The sequence below is a fragment of the Tubulanus polymorphus genome, chromosome 7, assembly GCF_964204645.1.
Source record: "Tubulanus polymorphus chromosome 7, tnTubPoly1.2, whole genome shotgun sequence".
Classification (NCBI taxonomy): Eukaryota; Metazoa; Nemertea; class Palaeonemertea; order Tubulaniformes; family Tubulanidae; genus Tubulanus; species Tubulanus polymorphus.
The window spans coordinates 2,634,050-2,648,585 of record NC_134031.1 but is presented as its reverse complement, the minus strand read 5'-3'; the positions used below and the strand labels follow the sequence as shown (position 1 = coordinate 2,648,585).

The 14,536-nt window shown below is 38.1% G+C and overlaps 3 protein-coding genes across 3 annotated transcripts; 1 reads left to right on the top strand and 2 right to left on the bottom strand.

Moving 5' to 3' along the window:
• Nucleotides 1-508: 508 nt before the first annotated feature.
• LOC141908762 (oligosaccharyltransferase complex subunit ostc-B-like) lies at nt 509-1,822 on the bottom strand. Its single transcript, XM_074798950.1, has 4 exons — nt 1,619-1,822; nt 1,101-1,174; nt 808-1,025; nt 509-648 (listed from the first exon to the last, which is right to left on the bottom strand). The coding sequence occupies exons 1-4, from the start codon at nt 1,755-1,757 to the stop codon at nt 630-632; spliced, it is 450 nt and encodes a 149-aa protein (XP_074655051.1). The 5' UTR covers nt 1,758-1,822; the 3' UTR covers nt 509-629.
• Nucleotides 1,823-2,088: 266 nt separating this feature from the next.
• On the bottom strand, nt 2,089-5,704 carry LOC141908071 (uncharacterized). Its single transcript, XM_074797877.1, has 8 exons — nt 5,179-5,704; nt 4,946-5,066; nt 4,747-4,863; nt 4,464-4,561; nt 4,163-4,243; nt 3,605-3,739; nt 3,122-3,319; nt 2,089-2,352 (listed from the first exon to the last, which is right to left on the bottom strand). The coding sequence occupies exons 1-8, from the start codon at nt 5,242-5,244 to the stop codon at nt 2,257-2,259; spliced, it is 912 nt and encodes a 303-aa protein (XP_074653978.1). The 5' UTR covers nt 5,245-5,704; the 3' UTR covers nt 2,089-2,256.
• LOC141908072 (CTD nuclear envelope phosphatase 1-like) lies at nt 5,701-13,562 on the top strand. The gene is made up of 7 exons (XM_074797878.1): nt 5,701-6,432; nt 7,043-7,109; nt 7,320-7,438; nt 7,970-8,041; nt 8,641-8,757; nt 9,028-9,136; nt 9,592-13,562. The coding sequence occupies exons 1-7, from the start codon at nt 6,334-6,336 to the stop codon at nt 9,735-9,737; spliced, it is 729 nt and encodes a 242-aa protein (XP_074653979.1). The 5' UTR covers nt 5,701-6,333; the 3' UTR covers nt 9,738-13,562.
• Nucleotides 13,563-14,536: the final 974 nt, after the last annotated feature.

The window sequence follows — 14,536 nt, the reverse complement described above, 5'->3', positions numbered from 1 at the left end:
TTGTTTCTGTGTGGTATTCATCTGATGGTTTTGAGCAAATGCAGCCCCGGGTCAGTGATGGACTGGTCAGTGACTGGGGTCCGAGGCTGCTGTACTCTGAGTCCTAGTCCTAAACTGCAACTCGTCCAACGAACTCCAAACTACTGTAGGACTAGACTCAATATTAATAACATGAAAATAAAACTGATTTATTTCAAAATAAATATAAAATTAATTTCCGATCGATGAGTTAGATTTGAGTTTTAATTTAGCAGGGAGAGGGAGAGGGAGAGGGAGAGGGAGAGGGAGAGGGAGAGGGAGAGGGAGAGGGAGAGGGAGAGGGATTCGGGATTCGGGATTCGGGATTCGGGATTCGGGATTCGGGATTCGGGATTCGGGATTCGGGATTCGGATTCACCATCCAGAACGTTCGAAATCATACGAACAATTTCTGGAAGATGTCATACGGTCGTTCTTCTTTGTCCTCGTCATTCAGAAAAAAATCCGATTCTAACACAATGTAGAACACTTGTATTCAGATGTATAGTATTTCATTCTAATTTTTTTATTACAATAAAGGAAATAAATTACAAAATGCATGTAATAGAAATCAGCATACATTAGTAGAAAGTAGTCGTCGCAGAATGGTTTTAGTTTATCAGGTAACCTCTGAAAATATACAAACAATTGTAGCCATATTAATACATAGAATGTAACTAATGTTTAATGAAGATGGTAGATTTTTAATGCTCTACCTTGTGAGTAGTAAGACTACTCTAAAGCATTAAACCATCAAAATTCGGCATTATCAATTATTAGAATACTTACGGTAATTTCATTCTCATGAAAACTCTGCACATGAAGAACGACACGAGAATGCAGATGAATCCAACGCTAAGTAGTAAAATACGATTCAATTTCGGCGTTCCGGCCTTGTTCGTCTGGTCGAGAATGATAAACCCTAAACCACCGATCGTGAACAGGAAACTCGATGCTAGGCCTTCCATGATGTACTGGCCGTTGATTCTGTAAGGCATAAACGCCACCTGAAACATTGAGTCAAAGATCAACGTAAATATTTGTCATCATGAGTCGATTGATATAGACTTATTTCAACGTACAGGTTTTGAATTTCCTCGTTCATCCGTTGTTGACCCGATACTGGGTGGCTCCACAATTACATCATAAATTATGCCTAGAAATAAATGAACAGAATAGAAGCAACATTATTTACATTTTACCATTCCGCCTGGAATGGTAAAAAGCACTGCTGCAGGCATAAAGTGAATGGTATAATTCTGTAAAAAGGGTAAGGGTTAAAATCAAGGGTTAGGTACTAACAAGAATAGGGGAATCTAGGTCATTAGGGTAAAGGTTAGGATTACCGGTAGGTTTAGAGTTAGTCCCTTAATCTCCATTAATTACTATATTACTAGTATCATATATAATTATCATTACTTATTTAATTACTTTACATAATGCTATAGTCCCCTATTCTTAAGTCGCTCCAATAACAATTAGGGACACCTGCATTCACTCCAACGGTCCCGGAAAGTTAATACGCTAATCCTAACCCTGGGCCAATAAAATTGAATTGAAAATAGCCAAACAAAATGAAAATACAAAACTAAAAGCCTACCACCAGTAACCAGGAAATATGAGCCGAGAATCAACGCGAACACGAACATCGCTGAAGGCACCTTCACCCAGCTGGGCCTCTTAATCTTCAGGTTCGGGCATTCCAGCACACGGAATGGGATGCTATACAACGATTCCATTCTGGCTTGATTTGATTTTGGAAACGCCAACTCGAACCCGGAAGTAAAAGCCGGAAGTAAACGTGTAATGGGTTGGTGATCAGTTACATGTCGCTGAACCCGTGACGTCACTAAAACGCCAGCGAGTTCGAATCCTTAAAACATATCCAGGTTGGTTCGAATCCGTGTATGCCGTTTTGAATCTATGTATCATTTGTATATAGACCACCTAAATCAAACGGCTTTTGGAATGATGTTCTTCAGTGTAGTTCCCTCACTTAGCAATTCCAGACAAAACAAGAGTTATTGCGATTTAGTTACCAATACTTTATCTTAAAACAATTTAGCAAGGTACATTCTATAAAATAAGACGATTTAACAAAATGGGACGGAGGGATTGATAGTCAATATTCTACATAACTTACATATCACAATATTACACATTCACTGATAACATGATTAACAAATACAGTCCGAAAGTCTAAGGACCCAGGCAGACGTAAGCTAAGCTTGGCGTATTCTATGTCAGTATTAGAGAAGTTGAGGCGGATCCTGAAGCTACTAATGCACCTCCTTTAGAAAACCCACAGTGTTGAGCACCATCGGTCTGTTCAGCCTGTTAAAAGAAAACAAAGCAAAATCAAGAAAAATTGGTAGTCTAAAGGTTTTTCAAGTGATTGAGATAAAGCCATTATTGCCGCCATATTAATGATCGGCCCAACTATGACAACGTAAGCGGTTTCACTGTACACTTAAACGTTCATTAAGGAAACAGTGCATTAGGAATCAATAATACATTCACTGATTTAAAGAAGTAATACCACTGAGCAAGGTAGTTAGTTACCTAATCATTGCAGGGTCCGATCTAAGCACTTTTCCGATTGCCCGGGACAAGTATATTCTCATCGGGGCAAGTAGGTTATCATCATCACTTGTCCCCCGGGCTAGTGCAATTTCATGTCACAAAGCTTTTTTCCCACTCGATACAACGGATGATAGTGCCACCAATCGGACTGACTGTGTAGGGCAAGTAGCTTTTTAGAGGGGGCAAGCGAAATTTCAGATATGCTTGTCCCCCGGGCAAGTGGCTTTCATTCCTTAGAATGCGCCCTGCATTGGTGGTAAGCTTTTTAATCAGATGGGTTTTACCAACAAAAATATCTGGGACCAAATGCTCATAAGTTGGTTAGAGTTAAACAGTGGATAGTTGACATAGTAACAGTTATTAAATAGTTCATTGTTTCTATGGTATTTATCCAAAGGTTATCTTCAACCAATTTTGAGCAACTGGCCTCTGAATCGTGAAAGTGAACCACGAACAGATTACAATACTACGAGCGTAACAACATGGCGCGAAGAGTTTACTGAGTCGAGTGGATTCTCACCTGAAGAACGCTGATACATTCACCGGAAACAACATCCCACATGCGTACAGTAGAATCATCAGCTGAACTAGCGAGGTAATATCCGTCTAATGAGAACGATACGGCTCGAATCCAACCTTCGTGTCCGATCAATACGTGTAATAGTTTACCATTACGTGAGTTCCACAGTCGAATTGTTTTATCCCACGATCCTGAAGCCTGTGAGATTAATATATACAAACCGAATATTACAGCGAGGCCATTCGTAGAATATATAATTCCCGGGTGGCGGCCATTTCTGATAATATAGATACCGGGTAATGCTTTAAATTGCAAACTTGGAAGTTTCCAGAGTCTACAGAGACGATATAAGTTAATTTCAAGACAACCATATCTATAGTCTGAATACCAGTCTTTGTTACGGTTCCCTACAAACTAGTACCTAGCCGTTGTTTGGGGAACAACGGCTAGGTACTTGACTACCATGGAAAATGAAATACATACCAGCATTCCATCTTTTGAGAAAGCCACTGATTGTATGTTACGCGAATGACCGATTAATTCCCGACTGTTTATGATTTCATCATGGGTTTCGGAGAAAGTCCACAGTCTGACCGAGTAATCCCACGAGCCAGTCGCCTGAAAATATAAACAATACAAGTGAAAGGGTTAGAAAACAATGAAAACGAGATCAAATGGAAACAAGTCTTTAAAACAACAGTCAACCTCCAGCCAAACCCGCCTGATGTCAGTTTTTATCTTCTGAGAACAGAACATAGGCCAATGTATTGAAACTTAGTCAAAATAACTGCTGATATACCGCCATACTCTCTTAACCACCAAAATTCTAAATTACCAAAGTGGGGCGTTAACTGTAGGACTCGAACATCCACACAATTGTCACAGAGTAGTTTATCAGCCATCATTTACAAATTTGTTGAGATTCACCTAAACTAAAATGTCCCAAAAATAAAGTGACGTCGCAGGATCAATCTTTCACTTAAACAGTTCAACTGGAAGCAGTCCTTACTAGGAGATTGCACGATACACGACACTACTTACCAGATATCTGCCATTGAATGAGAAAGCAGCCGCCAGTATAGCATCGGTATGATCAGTCAATCTCATCATCTCTTCACCAGTCTGTGAAATATGAATCAAATCAGTTCTTTATACACAGCTATACTTACTATAGATTCCTTTTAATCCATTCAGTTATACAATTCAAATCAGATAATGACTCATTTTAGAAGAAAGCGGTTACTAACTTAAGGTACTGAGCTAATTCTTTTTCCAACGTTCAGTATTCTTCTAGTCCTGGCATAAGTTGTTAGAGAAAATTCGAATAATAGCATCTCATTACCTTAACATCCCAGACAATGGCGATCCGATCCCAGGACCCAGAAACAAGTCGACTGCTATCATTCGAAAACGCTACAACTTCAACACTCTTCGAATGACCTGTTACAAATATAGTTCCCAAATGAGTTTAGGCAACAGTTTCTCAAGTTGGTTAAAAATGACTTGTGGATAAATCCACAGCGATAATCGAAATTGCGTTGTAACTGTGGCATTTGATCACCAATCATCTCTAAAAGACTTTTCAGCAATCGGTCTCTGTTTCTGTTTTGTGGTTGAAATGTTACCTTTAAGAACATGCATTAATGTTGCATCACACGTACGCCACAGAATAACGGTTTTATCATACGAAGCACTGGCGATAGTTTTACTATCAGGTGAAATAGCTACGTGTCGAACTGCACCTGAAATACAAATATACATCAAAAATCTATAATTAACTATGACTAGGCCTATGCGAGACAGGTGTTATATATATATACATACCCGTGTGGCCTTTCAGTTTGATGAGAAAATTCCCAGTTTTTGCGTTAAATATTCGCACGCGTTCATCATCGCAGCCGGTGACTAGAATTTCAAAATCGGGTGAAAACGTCACGCAATTTACCTACAATACATCAAGACAATACAAACTGAATTAACGAATAATTGAGTTTAACTGGACCAGAATCCAGCCATCAATACTGTTATGTTATTCTGACGAGAAAGTGGACAGTTACCTCATCTTTGTGGCCGACGAATTGCTTCAAATCGACTTGTGAATACTCAGAAGGCATGGAAAACATTGTTATCACTCTTTTAGGGATCTTTCATATAAATTTTTAAAAATGTCAAGAATGCGTGGCAAGTCACATCAACTCCTCGACTCAGACTCAGTAGTTTCACACCCAGTCCTGAAAGTAGCCAGTTCGCAGCGCTCTGTATGCTACGTGGGGTCACGAATGAGCATATACCACACAACAAGAGAGATTCTCACTCTCCCAGTTTGGCACTACTTGGTGAGGCAGTGAACAGTCAGTAAAGTATGGCTTGTCAGTGAGTCACAGTCACACTGACACTGACAGTTCTACCCGATAATTTAGACGCATCTATTTGTCATAACGTCCAATATTTTTTGTTGAAACACGCAAATGATTCACGGATATAAGTGGAAACAGTTGAAGTGTCCCAGAATTACGAACTGTATACGTAATAAACTCATTTAACTCATTTAAATGTTTTTGTTTGCGATATGTCAAAACATCGGCTCGACGACCTTGAGAAAAGTGATGAAACGTTAGTTCAAAGGATCTCATAATGAATTTCAATACTCCGAGAAGAGCTCTTTAATGCAGATAAATGACAAAATTACGTAAAGATCCAATAAAAGAATCAATGTTTTCATATTTCTGCGCATAAATATTTTTCAGAATATTTCCCGCGAATAATGAAAACGCTATTTCAACCGTAAGGTGCTGCCACCATCTGCAGCGGCGAACTCTTTAATTAACCCGGAAATAGAGGCATCGATGCAGCGTTTTACAAGTTTTTACTCATTTCTCATCAATTCCCGATATTCTCTCCGCAAATCCATGTTTAAGGCGCTTACTATCGAAAATATCGCGTGCAACGAGATGAAATAACCTCTGAATCCCTCGACAACGTTCAACCCAACCGCAACGAGCTTAAGAAATGATTTGAAAGCTGCAGAAAATTAAAGATAATTTCGTTGTTGATTGATTGTGATGCTGTGTTGATCGTCGTGTTCCCAGGCTAAAAAATAGAACAACAAACAATCGCTGCTTTATAAATTCTCCCGCTCAACGAATCGAATTTTTGTACCGTGCCAGAATTGTAAGAACAGTTAGTGGTGCGTGTATGTCGTTGGCGGCCAAATGTTGAAGCACGTTGTAATGGGCCTACGTGGTTTCTTTTTGTTCGCTGCTAAATTGTGGAGTTTTCTGTGTTACTGCGTGCGTAGACAAGTTCGAGCGGTGAGTCATCAAACGGGTCGAGAATAGCACGAGTTACGGACCTGTTTTTGTAGTTAGTCGCGACTAGCGGTCCCAACTAATAATCAATGCAATGTAGTTCGCTAAAATCGTAATGATTCCAATGTCTCTAATGTTGCAATACAACTTTGTTTATACTATAAAAGCAAAATGGCGACTTTTTTAACAGTTAAGGGTCTAGAGTGTCAGGCTCTGGTTATGCATTATGATAATGTAGGTAAGGATAAGGCTATAGTCAAAAGGTTAAGCTACTAACTCTGGCCTTGCGGTGCTTGTGAGCTTGCTCGAGGCCAAATTTTCATGGTTTGTGACCTTAAAGAAGTGCAGTGATTTTTCATGCTGTGACACTTGGGAGTTAGAAAAAATGTGAATCATTACAGTGATTGCATGTAGGCTTGTTCGATTTCACGCATTTCATTAGAACCTGCCATCTTGGAATTCGCTGAAATGCTCAAATTAACTGATATTATGATTTCAACATAAAATTCATAGGTTTAAAGTAATGAGTCCGAAACAAGATTTTTTCATTTTTTCTGCTTCTGTTCCCTTTCTTATCTGGACTTTGATTTTAAAATGTGCTTTCTATTTGCAGATTGTTCAACATCAAACAGTTCGCTATGAAATAATTCCTTTATCTCCGTTATCAAGACATAGATTAAGTAAGTAACTGGGCCTTTAGAATCTGATCGTAGAGAGGTAACTGCTGCAAAGCTCGAGCCAAGTCGTGAAAACTTGCTAAGTCTAGTAGTTTAACTAAACTAACTAAACACTTGCTCTAATGGAGTAGGCTTTGTGAGATTTAATGAATATCACCACTTGTTGGTCTTACGAATGGAAATAAGATTTCATTCGTTTCACTATTATTACAGATTTAGTGCATCGTAAAATACTAGTTTTAGACCTCGACGAAACTTTAATCCATTCTCACCATGACGGAGTTATACGACCGACTATCCGACCCGGGACGCCTCCCGACTTCGTTCTCAAAGTAAGACACACCATTTACAAATGACTGATTTGACGATTTATTAATGTTTTCAATTTTTAAGTGAATTCTGCTTCAGTTTAGCAGACACATTTTTTGCAGACAAGGACCCGGTTCTGCGGTTGTAAGTTAACCCCGGCCTGTTGCTCCTACTGTATTGAAAACCATGATTTCCAGGCTATTTAGAGTAGTTCATACTGTATCACATCTTCCAGTAAACTCACCCCGAGGTGCTAAACTCTCTGTCATATACTGCCTGGGTAATGATAGGTGGTTGGTATTTCGGTTGAAGATTGCTCGCAAAAAAAATATTGGTGGTTCAAGGAAAAAAGGGGAGATGAAACACAACCAGTCATATAAGAAAAACTTACCAATGCTCAGGCGAGAAAGCCAAAGGATTAAGACATGACTTACGTGACCTCATTGAAAATGAAATTATTTCATTATAGACATGTCAAACTGTAGAACTGGGTCCTGTTTTCATGTGTATTTAATCACGGCGTCAATTATTAGAATTTTCTCTGCTGATTTCAGGTTATTATTGATCGTCATCCAGTTCGGTTCTTCGTTCATAAAAGACCGCACGTAGACTTTTTCTTAGACGTCGTAAGTTAACTCTCCTATATTTGCATCCCTCAGGTTTCTGTGAATTCAGAGTATCAGAATATCTGTATTTAACCGTTGAGAATCTCTTAAACATCCCTGTTCTGACAAACTACTGTCATAAGAGATTTACCATGTCTTTTAATTAAATGTCTCCGTTTAATAATACGTCTCTATTGAGATATTCAAAGATAAAGCGCTGGCCCCGGTCCCACTGTTTTGTGTTGAATTTTACGCAGATATGGGACCAATCAGATTTGAAAAATTACCGGCAGTTCATATTATAACCACGATCGTATGCAGATAATTCGGCCCGTATCAGACCTGAATCATATTTGGCCCATGCTTAATGAGAGTTCACACGTAAATCACTACTAAAATGTTATCAAAACGATGCTGTGGCAAGTGAGTTGAGTCACTTCCAGAACCAGTGAGCATTCGCAGAGAATGATTTGACCCCGCCCGTGTCAAAAAGACACCCACCTGATTGGCACCGGTGTGAACAGTTGCCGTGGGCCTAATCATGCACGGGACAAAACCCTTGTGAGATAGCGGCTTATAATTCCTAACTATCAATCTGGGATTATGATGTTTATTTTCAGGTTAGTCAATGGTATGATTTAGTAGTTTTCACGGCTAGTATGGAAATTTACGGCGCCGCAGTCGCTGATAAACTTGACAACGGTAGAAAAATACTTAACAGACGTTACTATAGGCAGGTGAGTGTGAAAATAGTTCAACTCAGAAGAATAGGATGATTAAGTGTTCCCATGCTATAAACTTACGGGTACACAAAAACCCTAGACCTAACCAGGATCTATAGGTGTGAGGGATTTTTATAAAACCTCAGTGAAATTATCTTAGCTTAACATTGAGCACTGAATTTCAGATGCATTCTTTAACATCAGGTGTATGCGTATATGTTGTTTGATTTAGGGGCTTTATTTATCAGAAAACTTGTTAAAATTGTTCTTGCAATCTCTTTGCAGCATTGTAGCCTGGAAAGCAGTTATACAAAGAATTTATCAGCTATAAGTACAGATCTATCAAGCATTATGATTTTAGACAATTCACCAGGAGCGTATAGGGCTTATCCAGGTTAGTACAGTCGGGGTTTTTAATTCTCTTACTTTAATACACCTAGCTGCTATAAGACTGTGTCAGTTCAGAGGAATGGAGGAATGCAATTTTTTGCTGTAACACTGCCCTTTTCTATTGGTACCATGGTCGAAATTCTCCTCTGGATCCATTCCTTGAATTTGATATCTCTATGCTGACATTGTCACCATAATCTGCATTAACTGTGTAATAACACAGGGTCGTGAGTCCCTACAACTCCTTCATTCCTCAAAAATCCTTCAAAATAGAAAATGCTTTTAAAGGTATTGAAACTCCTTGAATTTGAGTAAAATGCCTGTAATTGGGATATGAAAGACGCTTCCTCGAAATTTTCTCCTTTAAAACTCCTTGAAAACTCCTTATATCCAGGAATGGCAGATCTGTAGGGACGCGCGAACATTTTGTATTTCATTTATATTTGTTGTATTTTTCAGATAATGCGATACCGATAAAGTCGTGGTTTTCGGACGCGCGCGACACGGCTCTGTTAAATCTGCTGCCGATGCTCGACGCGTTACGTTTCGTTCACGACGTGCGTTCAGTTCTCAGTCGTAATCTACATTTACACAAACTCTGGTAGCAGCAGCAGACGTCGTCGTCGCTCGATACTCGATAGTTTACCTACTAACAGTCCTCCCTCCCTACTCCCCCCCGACGCGCGGCAGAAAATCATTTGTATATATCCTCATAACGAAGAGAAAGAAGGGAAAAAGAACTGATAAAACCTTTGTAGTTATTTGTACAGTTAGAACAGAGCGGGGTCAGGCTTCGAAGTGATTGTTTTATTTTCACCGTTGTTGAATGTTTTGTGTTAGTAATGACTACTGTAGAATGAGAGAGAAACAGGGTCCGAATTGTCGGTTGTGTTCATTTGTGTTCATCAAGCGCGTATAGCTATTTCAGTTATGTAGTTTTAACGTCCCAATCCAAAACTGTGGCAGATAAGGGTTTGTTTCATGAAGTGCGTACAAACGTGCACATTTTCAATAATTTAATTTCAAACCCCCTCCGTATACCGGTGCGAAATTTTAAGCATTTTGTCAACACACAGAGCCATGCCTAGGGGACCCTATGGTATTCAGTAACCCGACTGCCATTAAGTTTCATAACTACCACGATAGATGCGTGTGTACTTCATAAACTTAAACCCCTTAGCAGATTTCAGCACTCTGTTACTCAATGATTGAATTGGGTTACGTTATTACGGCTAAAATGAACGATTTCCTCTCTATCCAGAGTCTTACAACGCGTCGATTATGTTTTACGACTTATAACCATCTGTTTCTGTTCATGTACATAGATATAAAAGAGTTACATTTATTTTCCTATCCAAGTTTTATGCATTGACCGACCTATCTACCGTATTGTCAAAACATGTTCGTTCGCATTTTGATGTGTTACGCGATGTAGACTACCGGTATATGTATAAAGTCTGGCCCCCCGCTGCTGTGTTGTTACGTAGTTCTAATAAAATTGGGTCGTTACAAAAAAGATATTCAAGAGTTTCATTTTGGACGAAAAAGAAATAATTTACGTATGTGGAAAGGTGATGGCATTAACTGAATTAGATAGCTACGTGTGTAAGGTTGACTTAGAAATCTACAAAGATTTTGACTTCCAACTGCAAGTGATGGTACAATAATCGCTGCAGGTGTATTTCGTATTACTAAGTTATGTAGAACATTTTGAATTAGTCTCTTCTAAATTTAGAACGTACCATTTCTCTGTGTGTGAGTAGAAACATTGTTTTGATTACCTGCCAATCACAGTCTAGCTGCACTGGTGGTAACAGTGGATTTAAAAACCTCTGTGAAGGCACAGCATTGATTTGGTCCATTCTAGATTTGTCCGCACCAAATAAGAATGGACTTACTAGTGATAGTCTGAATGCGGCTATTGTGTTTGTAAAGTTTTCAAGAATTAATTTGTAAGGTTTATATTGTGTATTTAGGTGTAAAATCTTCGACCGAGTTTGTATTGCCGCTGTTCGTAAGCGTTGAAATTCATTTGTTTTTTCGCTGAAATGTGACTAAAAACCCACCTTTTCAATACTTTCTTTGCTCAATTTTGTTAAAACTTTTTTTGATAATTGAATATCGAGAATGTAATCGAATATCTAAAACGGAATATTCTTCACGTGTATCTAATCTTGAAATAAGTGATACTGATTACTTTTAATTGAGTTTCTATTTTAACAATTTTGTGACGATCGACCAGACCATGTTTCTGAGCAGCCTTATTACAATTATTATATTGCAGACCTGACTACCACTAGGATTTGACATTAGTTACTACACTAAGACAACAATTACTACTAAAAATTAACAAAAATACTATAAAAATCAGAAGAATTTCTCGTTCATTTTAAACTACTATTTTGATACCAAATTACTCTCAATTGCAGTGAATTGTGCTATAAATGTTAAGTGCTGCTGGTCGGGTCTGATTTTTGTCTTAAGAATAGAAAGCCTTATCAAACCTGTACGCCCGTCGTTTAGGCGAATACCAGAACCTACTTAATCATGAGCAGCCTTCGAAAAAAAAACCGAAATGAATGATGATACCATTCAGGCCTTTATTTATCCATTCAGTATTTGGTGTTGGTTTGATTTTCTGAAATTTTCCGTTTAGCACTGGTATGATATCAGAATAATGTTTTAATAATACCGTATAGCTTATATAGAACTGTTAGAAAATAATGGTGTACAACGTTTTAAGTTGTTGGAGTGTATTTCTCATTTTACGATCTGTAGCTCTGCCTTTCAACCGATGACAACCGATGGCAGGGTTCGTAGCAGTCATTGAATGTCCTTAAAAGTTTTCGAAATTGGTCTTTTCAAGGCCTCGAATATCGTCGAACGGGCTCTAAAATCCTTAAATCATGGTCATGGTTCTTGAATTGGTGATCATCTGCAGCTCTTGATATTTATACTGATCATGGTCTGGGAATTGCAGGATAACTGGCTTAAGCTGTTATGAGTCCTGGAAGTCCTTGCAAGTCATTAAATGATATTGGCCATGGACACTATGAACCCTGACATGACTTAGTCGACTATTCTAAGGTTAGTGATATATATATATATATTATGTATACAGTATATATATTATAATGTTACTATCATTAATATTATCAATTAGTACAAGTTAAAAAGGTTTTTGCATTATTACTATCGGACATAGTTTGATTATTTATTTCATCGCTTTTAGGGAGTCGAGTTGAAATCGGCAAAATCATCAGATGTTAGATTCGAAATTCGCTTGTAGATTATGGATATTGTATTTCAGGAGACCAGTTTTGCTGCAAGTTAGAGTCAAAATTAGTTCAGTTTCAGTTACTTAGAATTTTAGAGAAATCGGTAATATGCAGGAACTGGGTCCAATCAGTCACTGAGACCGTGTTTCGCACCACTTACATATTGTATGGTCTACCGGTATATGTTGAAAAGGGTCACAAGATCAGTAGAATAATGACTGTGTGATTGTGTATTAAGAGTCTGTGAAATATGATACGACATTGTTAAACATAATGTGCTATTTATAGAATTGAGATTTGACACCCGGTCCCAACCATACGCCTGCGAAAATCTGATGCGTAATTTTTGCTATCGTTAATCGTTGATTCGTTTGGAAGAGTATTTTTTCGAAATTGTGTAATAATTGTGTAATTTTGTGTATCGTACAGTTGAAAGTAAAACCGTAAACCTTGCGTATAAAACCCCAGTCAACTAATAGAGGACAATGAAAGTACTGATTGGCCTGTTAAGAGATATTTTGGTAATTGTTAGATTCAGTAAACATTGAATAAAGAGTATAAGGCAGTGTTGACTGTATATGCTTGTATCACCAAAAACCATCCCTAATTGGTTCCTTTTGCTATTTGTGAGATATCTTAAATTGATCGTCAGTCTAGTAGATTTCCCTCCCTCTCCTCCGTGTTGGTAGTTCATATTTTGTTGATGTTATCTCACTCATTGAATTAATGGGCATTAATTGTGGAAATGGCTTGTTTATCAAAACCGGTGTGGTGGGGCTTCACTCAACCAGAAATGTGCCGAGTTACCGAAGCAGGTCCTTTCTGAAAATCCCTTTTATACCCTAAGATCAATATTGAAAATTCATGCTCAATACCGGTATATTACTAGGCCTACGGTAACCCTACATGCAAAAACCAGTGTTCGACTTAAACCAGAAAAGCTACATTTTCAAAATGGACGCGGAGGTCAGTCGTTTTACTAACATTGAAGAAATAAAAGAAAACCCGGGCATATTTTTATGCGGTACGATATGTAAATAGATGAATTAACAGTTTTTAGAGTTGTGATATTTTGTAAAACCATTGAGAAACTAGTGTGTTATATAAATATCATCTATTGGTCTGTTGATATGTAAATAAAGCTAACAAATGAACAGATGTATTCGACTTCAGTTCTAGATACTCTCGACTATTAAGAAAGGGATCATTCATTCATTACGTACGCATGAAATTTGACTTTTTCAACCCCCTCCCCCTGTACGCAAAATCGGCCATCTTTTCATATACATTAAGCATTACAGTACGCAATTGCACTTACCCCTCCCCCCTCTGCTAATGCGTACGTAATAAATGAATGATCCCAAATGCAATGATGCATTCTTTATGTGGGTCGATCAAAAATTCATAACATGAATCAACAATGTGAATTATTGATACGATATATAGGATTCTCCTCTGGGAATCTTGTCTTATCTATGAATTAGACTCCCGAGGATTTGGTACTGATGAATTTAATGATGATTTCAGGGTATTAAAGGATATCCACAATCTGATCACGTACATCGGTTTATTACTACTCATTAAACACTGGTAACAGTTGAGTCATCGTCAGATCAGGGGCTATTTCACAAAAATAATTAAAATTTTAGTAATGATAACAATCTTAATGTAGCTTCAATGAAATGTCAATTTGTTCCTTGAAATGGCCCCCAGGTGTTAATCGATCCTGGATGGTATCTATTATCGGTAGTCTGCTCGAGACGGAAATGTGAGCTGCTGGCTAATAATCACTTACATCTTATACTCGCTCGGAAATGTGACAGGACTGCATGACACAGTGTAGCTCGCTAAGTGAAAGAAATTAATTGGATCAGATTAATTTTTACCATGTACACCATTCCCTTCAATTAACAGTCTTATCTTGGTTTCTATGATGTACACAGATGGCAGTTTCTGTATCCTGTTTAAATTAGCACTTGTGCCACGTGAATAAATGAATTAGGCCTGCATGGTATAAGGTACGCGAAGATTACAGTCTGAAATCTTTCAGTCATCGAATAAAAACATTTTCCACATTGACTATAGCAAACAAATCCAATAATCAGAGAATGTAATACATGTCCAGT